We start from the raw sequence: 8,745 nt of genomic DNA on the forward strand, positions 1-8,745 counted from the left end.
GACAAGTGCTAGGAGAGGGGCTCATGTGAGGTGGCTGCTCCCAGGGCATCCACCAAGAGCTGCCACATAGGAGCGGGAGGGCTGGGACTCTTCTGTCACCAAGATTAACATCCCCTAAATGTCTTTGAACAGCATGATACATGGCAACAGACTGGATTCTTGTTCCTCTGTCAACCTAAATTGAGCCCTGGCCATCCCATCCAGCCCTAGGGCTGAAGCAGCTCTGTGCCCTCTCCCACCCCAGAGGAGAGAGCCAGCTAGCATATCACAGTGAGGTGCTCTGGTGCCTTCTCGCTGGACTTTGGCCCTGGACCCTAGAGACAGGTGGCGGCCAGGGTAGACAGGCCACTGGGGACAGTGACAGGACCCACCCAGACCCATGAGCCCACAGTGCACACGGTCGTATCAGTCCTTCATCGTTTTCTACTTGAATCTAATTGTTCTGGGCACCGAGGCCACACGTCTGGCCTCAAACTGGATGAAATAAATTAAGAAAAACCCCAGGCTAGTTTTCCTCCTGAGCCAGGTGCTATTATTATTGTCTCTATTTGATGGAGAGCAAGAGTTACACAGAAGGTACAGTACTGGGACTTGCACTGGCGTCAGAACTGAGCTCCTCCACTCCGAAGCAGAGACTGCCCTGCTTTGTGCCACAGAATTTACAGTGACGAGCTCTAAGAGGAGAAAAGGGACGTTTTACTTTTCTAACGCTGCTGGCTACTGGATCAGAAAGAAGCCCATCAGTGTGTCACACATTCACACAGCAGAGTGTACTCCACAGGGGACTAGAGTCTCTGCTGCCTGCAGGAGGCTGCTGCTCTAACTGCACCAGCCCTTCAGCTCCCAGGCAGATGGTTTTCCAGGAAGGGAGCTGGAGCAGGTAGGATAAAACATGAGCAGGCTGGTTTGGGGCAGGGAGACACCTAGACTTGACCCCAGTGTGCTCAACTATGGCCCCACCTCGGCTCCTCTCCACCTCACACGTCTCTCCCCAGCTCCATGCCTCCTTCAACCCTCATCCATGCCTACAGGGGGAACAGCACTGAGATCTACAATGGACTCTGTCTTATTTAACCCTGAGAGAAAGGTATTCTATCAATACTCTATCAATAAGAGTTGACATACCTCTTCCAGCTGTGCCTGGGTCATTAACTTGTACGTTGGTGGCTTCAGTGGTTGTATAGCAGGCCTAAAAGTCTTCTGCAAGTCCAGGCCTGTCATCTTGGTGAGGATACTCTGGACCTCCTCATCCATAAAAGTAGGTTTCTTGACTTCTGAGCTACCAGATTCTGTAAAATGAATTTCAGTGGTAAGGAGCTGCCCACAATGGGAAGCCAAGATGTCTCTAAGTGGAAAGTGGACAATAAAAACCATCTGCAGAGAATATGCTTCAAAACTACCTGATGCTAATATCTATGAGATACTCTCATTCATTCAGTACTTAAAATGTCTTGAACATTCACCATGACACCCACTGCCTGCCAAGAAGACGACGGTCTGCCACAGTGAGCACCACGAAAACTAAAGATGACACCCTCTGACTTGTCTCCTCTTTTTGGTTGTAATAGGAGGTGGTGGAAACAGAACTGAAGACCTGGCACGCAGCACTCTACCAGTAGGCTACACTTCAACCCTCATACTGGCTTCCTAGAAGTCAAACACAGCACACTCACAATACAGGTCCAAACCTCCCAATTTTATGAATGAGGGTGCCATTGCTAACCCAAAGAAAACTAGCTATTAGGACAGAGGGCTTACCAAGGTTCACCTGGGTCTAGCGCCTCAATCGCTTCCCAGCTGAGCCCAGCTCTGGCTCACACAATTTCCCTCTTCCTCTCACTCACTTCTGGTTCTCTTTTCTGTAGGCATAGTGTTTTTTGTCCACTGTGTAAAGTTTACCCTGCGTTATTCAAATGCTGATTTCTCTGCCCTTATACCTTATTTCAATCTGGACACAGTACTGTAATGCTTTTACCAAGAATCTCCTGTCTCAGGTTTGTGTAAGCAGTTCTTAGCATTTATTCTGTGCCTTGTCAATAAATGCCAATCACCGAATGGCTGGGCAGAAGACAGACTAGGGTGGGACATGGGGTTTCTGCCAGCCAAAGGAAGGAGAGAAGGAGAAAGCAAGATGCAAGACTCAGATCAGCCAGGAGGATGGAGGAATTAGCGCCTGAGGAAGGGGTCCAGAGAGAGACCATAAAAACACACATGAAGCTCAAAGAGCCAGATCAATAATAATATGCAAGTATTATGGGATGGGATAGGAGGTAGCCAGAGTAGCATAGAAGGTTATAGCAGAGCATTTAACTGCTATGCTATTGGGGTGCAGTTTTAAATAAATTTTAGGTTCTTTGTGTGTTTATTGGGGACTAGCATAAGGTAAAGAAATACAGCCACTGGATTAATTTACTGCTAATATTTATACTAAAGATAATTCATTAACACTTCCATTGGAAAAGTAAAAGGCCATCTGTTCCTGGGATCCTCTTAGCCACTAGTCCTATAGATACTAGTGTCTTGCAGGATCCTGACCTAGCTCCTTCTCTCCCTATCCATAGTCTCACTGGGTACTTTTCTAGCTTTCTATGGCTTTAATTACATCCGTCTGCCAGAGACTCTAAAATCCCAATCTCGACCCAAGATCATCTCCATCCACTTCCCAATGGACATCTTACCTGTACTCCAGTACTATCAGACCATAGCATGCCCCACAACCTTCTCTTGTCTCATAACTGCAGTCCCTACTATTCTCTATCACAGAATAGATATAGAATAGAATGGCCCCGTCCATCTGGTCATTCAGTCCAGAATCTTAAAATTATTCCTGTCTTCTTCCATACCCACCACACCCAGGGGGGAAAAAGCAGTTAAAATGACAGGAATGACCATTATTAACACACAGGAGGGATTTACTGTGCAGTGCTGACTGAACTAAATACATACCATGCTCAGAATATTCAACCCTCTGGCAACCCTGTAAAGTAATATTACAATCTTCCCACTTCTACAAAAAAGAGTACTAGTTAATAGTCTCTTTTTAGATCTATTCCCCACTGCCATTACTCTGATCAAGGCCATTCTTACTCCTTCCCTGACTCTTTTCTAACCTCACTACAAACCATTTCTACAATAAGATTCTTTGAGTGTCATTTGCTAAAACAAACAAACTAACTAACTAACTAACTAACTAACTAAAAAATCAAGATGACTCTCACATTTAAAACTCACATGGTCTGACTGTGTCGCCCACTAAGATTTAGTCTCTGTCCTAGTTAGGTTTCTATTACTGCAATGAATCACCATGGCCGAAAGCGAGCTGGGGAGCAAAAGATTTATTTGGCTTACACTTTGGGACACAAAATGCCCAGAGGCAGAAGCTGATACAGAGGCCATGGAGGGGTGATACTTACTGGTTTGCTCCCCCTGCTTTCTTACAGAATCCAGGGCCAACAGAACAGGCATCGCACCACTCACGATGGACTAGGCCCTCCCACATCAAACACTAATCTGATGGAGGTGTTTCTTTCCATTCAGATGACACAAAACTAGCCAGAACATTCTTTGAAGAGCAAAATCCTGTTTTCATTCTCATGGTCACCCACAATCCCTAGTAACAATAAGTGCACTACACTCTCTTTAGACAATCTCAGCCACCTGGCCAACTGGAGCTACCACTTTTATTCTGATGCTCTTCATTTGTATCTAACTGTATATTGGAACCTGGAATAACAAAGACATCTCACTTTCAATACAAAACAAGCATAATTCTGCCTCCTTTCCCATTTTTATTTTTTATTTTACCTAGTCATCAATCCAAAGTCAAAAATCAAACACATGAACAAACTCTGTTTCTACCATTAATATTCTCTGGCTTGGCACTAGTCTCCATTCAACTGCTTACCATCAAAACCTGGAAACTTACTTACACATTATCAACCCTAACTCCAAAATAGGTTCCCTCAAAATATCAGAGTTCAGTTTCTTCGCTATACTTCTGCTTATTTTCACCTTAGCATAGTTAGCCGGTGGCAGCGTTGACTGTATTTTCTCTGGAATTCATCCCTGTGCGCGTCCAACCCAGTTTGAAAAGCTCCTAGGTGCTCCCCCCGCCCCCACCACAACCCCAAAAGGCAGCCGGGATCACCGTACTCTGTCAATCACCACTGGGGTAAGAGAGCCCAGGTCAACCTTACAGCATGGCCCAAGCTAGTGTAGCGTAGTGCTTTACAAGAAGCAGAACGCAAGCACTAGTGGCTGAATGAATGAATGAATGAATGAGGGCGAGCTTAGATAAGCTCTGCAAGGATAGAAGGAAGCCGACACAGTCTGACAACCTGCCCTACAGTTTTCACTAGTTAGAGCAAGCACTAAATTTCCCAGGCGCTCAGCAGAGTGCTGGCGGTCACTCACCGGCCTCAGAGCTGAGCGGGCGGCGGGGCTGCCCCACCTCGAAGGGCTGGGGCGGAGTCGCGAGCAGAGCATCGGGGTGGCGCTGTACTGCGGCCCGAGTATAGACCCGCCGTGTTCGCCGAGAGCCCAACTGGAACCTCCACAGCGACAACGGAGTTCTTACGGCAGCCATGATTACCCGACGCCCTTTGCGCCGGAATCGATATATCAACTTCCGGCTTCCGAGGGTTTTTTTTGTGCAGCATTCTGGGAATTGTAGTCTGGGTGGAGGCAAGACGCTGCGGAAGCGGGTTTTTTGTTTGTTTGTTTGTTTGTTTGTTTGTTTGTTTGTTTGTTTTTTGTTTTTTGGGTTTTTTTCTGGTTTTTTGAGACAGGGTTTCTCTGTATAGCCCTGGCTGTCCTGGAACTCACTCTGTAGACCAGGCTGGTCTCGAACTCGGAAATCCGCTTGCCTCTGCCTCCCAAGTGCTGGGATTAAAGGCGTGCGCCACCACCGCCCGGCTGAAGCGTTTTAAAACTAATAAAATCCAAGGCTTTGTGCAAGCAAGGCAAGAGCTGTACGTAATGAACTATATCCGCCTCCCTGCTCCCTTCTTAAAGACAGTCTCTGCAGTCTTGACCCCAAACCCACTGCAATCCACCTTCTGCCCTCTGATTACAGATGTGGGATTGAACTTTTAAAATAAATGTTTAAAATTAATTTTGTTTGTGAATGTGTGTGTGGAGGTCAGAGGATAGCCTGGGAGAGTCACCGTTGTCTTTCGACCCAGAGATGAAACTTAGGTCAAACTTGGTAGCAGGTATCTTTACCATCTGAGCAGGAATCTCTCCAGCCTGTTTACTTATTGTTTGTTTATAGTCTTAGCTTTCTCATTTGTATACAAGGCATATTGATAGTACATACACACACATACATGTCAGAGAAATGTTAAGACTACATACATTAATAAATAAAATAAGGGCTTGGAATATAGTTCAGCACTAGAGTATTTGCCCAGCATGTGTGGGGCACTAAATTCAAGTCCCAGCAGCACATGCTCACGTGCAACATTCCACCAACTGCTTATTCACAAGTACGTGTTTGAGTCTCTCACTATGTGTACAGATTTTTGCTATGTGCTCCTTTTTATTTTCTTTTTGTTTTTATGGTTCTAAATAATGAATTTGTATTGCCTGTCTAGACCTTTTCTCCCACTTGCATGCAGGTTTAAATCCAACTGCCTGCAGTTCTTTCAAACTTTTCAAACGCATCCTAAATGTTAGTTCTTCATTCTGAATCCATAACCATCAATCACCATATACCTTCCCTTCATAGGCCCTTCCATAATTTCTGGTCATTTTGCTTTTGTCTGCTTAATTTTCTCACCACATGAAGGCAATGTCTATACATACTTTATTATATTATTTGACCTAGTACAGCTTATGTGCAGAGCAAAAACTTGTTGAATGAAAGGATGGAGGGATGGATGGATGGGTGTGTGGATGGATAGATGGATGGATGGATTGGTAAATGGGTAGATGAGTGGATGGATGGATGGATGAGTGGATAGATGGCTGGATGAGTGGATGGATGGATGGATGGATGGATGGATGGATGGATGGATGGATGGATGAGTTGGCAGATGATTTCATTATGTTCTTTCCCAGGTGCCTAGGAAGCGCAAGTCTTTTCCTACCATCAATTATGCAGTTTAAGCACTTTGCTCAAGGCCTGGCAAAAAACGTTGTTGAACAAATATGTGTTTGAATATGCTGACTAGAGTGACTTTACTCCTAACCTCACCTATTTTCTTCCCCATTCCTCATTGTGAAAATTCATTTTATCAAATAGAGTCACTCCTAGCTTATCCCATCGTAAAGGAGTCTCCTCTCCACAGGAGACACTGTAGCTATGCACACTTACTGCAAGAGCTGTTTCACAAAACCACTCCACTCCCCTGGCTTTAGGAATACTTTTACTTAGTAACCAGCAACAGAGTTGCCGTGACCATTAGACTGGCTTTATATAGTCATTTCTGCTGCTTGCCAGCTTTCTAAAGCAATAAAGCACCCCCAATCACACCCCCTTCACTTTAAAGTGATTGAGATTGTCTTAGTAAAACCCACAACTTTTTCTTTGTTCACTGAACGTATCATCCCAGTTTTATACACTTATGCCCTGGTCTCCAATCCTAATCTTTGTTCCCAAATAAATTTCTTTTTTTGGAAATTCATGCCTGTGTTTCTGTTTGAGATTTAAATGATTATTTACCCATTTATTATATGCTTATTTGTATATGTGAGTTTATGTGGATGTCTGTGTGTCCTAATCTACTACCCTCCTCCTATTCATTTTACATTGGGGTCTCTCTCTACACCCAGGGCTCATGCTTTCTTGGTCAGTCTGGAAGCCCCAGTGTCCCTCTTGTCTTCACCCTCCTCTCTCCATGCTGGGAGGCATGCATGGGATGTCCACCTAGTCACATGGGTTCTGGAATCTGAACTTTGGTCCTCATGCTTGTTCCCTTAACTCCTGAGCCATCGAAGGTGACGGTATTATGAGCTCTGCTATTGCTATTTGAATGGGGGGAGGGAGACAGCCCTAGGCTTGGCCTTAATTCAGGTAGGAGCTACTATCCTGATCGCTCCATTCTATCACTCTATGTAGTAACAAGTACCAATAGTGGGGCACTGAGTCAGAATGCATGCAGCAGGCTCCCACCTCGAGCATTTTCTCTCAGAAGCAACCCTATATTTTCTTCCCATGACCACTGATAAGAGGTCAAAGAGCTTATTTTTTTCTATATCCTATATACCATTCTATTGCTGTGAAGAGACCCCATGACCAAGGCAACTCTTATAAAGTGTTTTACTGGGGGCCTGCTTGCAGTTTTAGGGGATTAGTCTTTGATCATTATCGCAGGAAGCAGACAGATGTAGCGCTGGACCAGTAGCTGAGAGCTTCACATCCTGATCCAAAGGCATCAGGCAGAAAGAAAGAGGCATATGTGAGCTTGGCATGGCTTTTAAAACCTCAAAGCCCACCACCAGTGACACACCTCCTCTAACATGGCCACACCTCCTAATCCTTCTCAAATAGTTCCACGAACTGGGGACCAAGCATTTAAACATATGAGCCTATGGGGGCCATTCTCATTCAAACCAGCACACCTGGGGACTCTACGAATGGACTAGAAATGTACATTAATGCAAGAGGAAATGAGTCTGGTAGGTGTATCAACTGCATGTGGCACTGTAACAGATTAGTACACATTTGGTAGATTACAATAGCAGAAATATCAAAATTCTGCATGTTAGAAATTCGATGTCAGTATTCAATGACCAAAGCCAAAGCATCAGCAGGTCCCTGCTCCTTCCAGGGAACTTACAGGAGAACCTGTCCCCATCCCTCCCAGGTAATCATGACTACAAGTATTCTTGACTTGTGGATGTACCACTCCTGTTCGTACCTCCAGCTTCCTCCGTTTTCCCTCTTTAGTTTGTATCAATAGAAAAGTTCTCTTTGCCCCTTCCTACGGATATATGTGGAATGAAATTATAATCCTTGCTAGCTTGTATAAAAGATACACAATCCAGGTATTTTATTTACATACTGTAAGCCTAGATTAGGGAGACTTTTGAGCTATTCTAACTTATTCCCTAGCTATGAAGTTCCTTGTTACTTGCTTATCACTTCCTGACCACATGTCCAAGGCCCCTCTCCTCCCAGTGCAGCCTCTTCTGTCTTTCTTCTTCTCTCTCCTCCCATCCCATCTTTCATGTTAACTGCAAGGTTTTGAAATGTGAACTTTCTATCACTTGGCAACAAGTGAAGGGGATTGTAAAGATATGTCCCGCTTGTTCTATACATAGACAAACTCCATTACCTACAGGGAGGAACCCTAAAGCGGCCCAAAGAAGTGAAATGTAGCAAATGGCTGTGTTTCATTTTACAGAGTTTAGTAAACGGAAATATGTGTGCCATACTATAGATACATATACAGGATTTCAGTGAGCAACTGCTTTAACTTCTGAAAAAGCTGATTCTGAAATTATGCATTTGCTAGAAGTTATAGCCACTATGGGAATACCCACATAAGTTAAGACTGACAATGCTCCAGCATATGTCTGTAATAAGTGAAATGATTTTTTTTATATATGATGATATAAAACATGTTATGAATATACCACACAATCCTATAGGACAAGCAATTATGGAGATATCCAACTGTACTTTAAGAGAAATGCTTAACAAACAAAGAGAGGTAACAAAGACCCCCGGAGATAAATTACATGGTGCTTTAGTAACTCTAAAAATTTTGAATGCTAGTGAACAAAACCCTACAGCTGCTG

At 44.2% G+C, this 8,745-nt stretch overlaps 1 protein-coding gene across 1 annotated transcript in view; it reads right to left on the minus strand.

Moving 5' to 3' along the window:
- The window catches only part of Mrps22 (mitochondrial ribosomal protein S22), a 13,807-nt gene extending 9,208 nt beyond the window's left edge, over positions 1-4,599 (minus strand). Inside the window, exons 1-2 of the mRNA XM_028758905.1 lie at positions 4,414-4,599; positions 1,126-1,289 (exon numbers count right to left, since the gene is read on the minus strand). Coding sequence (XP_028614738.1) covers positions 1,126-1,289; positions 4,414-4,585 — 336 coding nt within the window. The 5' untranslated portion in view covers positions 4,586-4,599. The remainder of the gene's footprint in view (positions 1-1,125; positions 1,290-4,413) is intronic.
- Between the last annotated feature and the right edge of the window lie 4,146 nt (positions 4,600-8,745).

This window comes from Grammomys surdaster, unplaced genomic scaffold (assembly GCF_004785775.1).
Source record: "Grammomys surdaster isolate TR1022 unplaced genomic scaffold, NIH_TR_1.0 126248, whole genome shotgun sequence".
NCBI lineage: Eukaryota > Metazoa > Chordata > Mammalia > Rodentia > Muridae > Grammomys > Grammomys surdaster.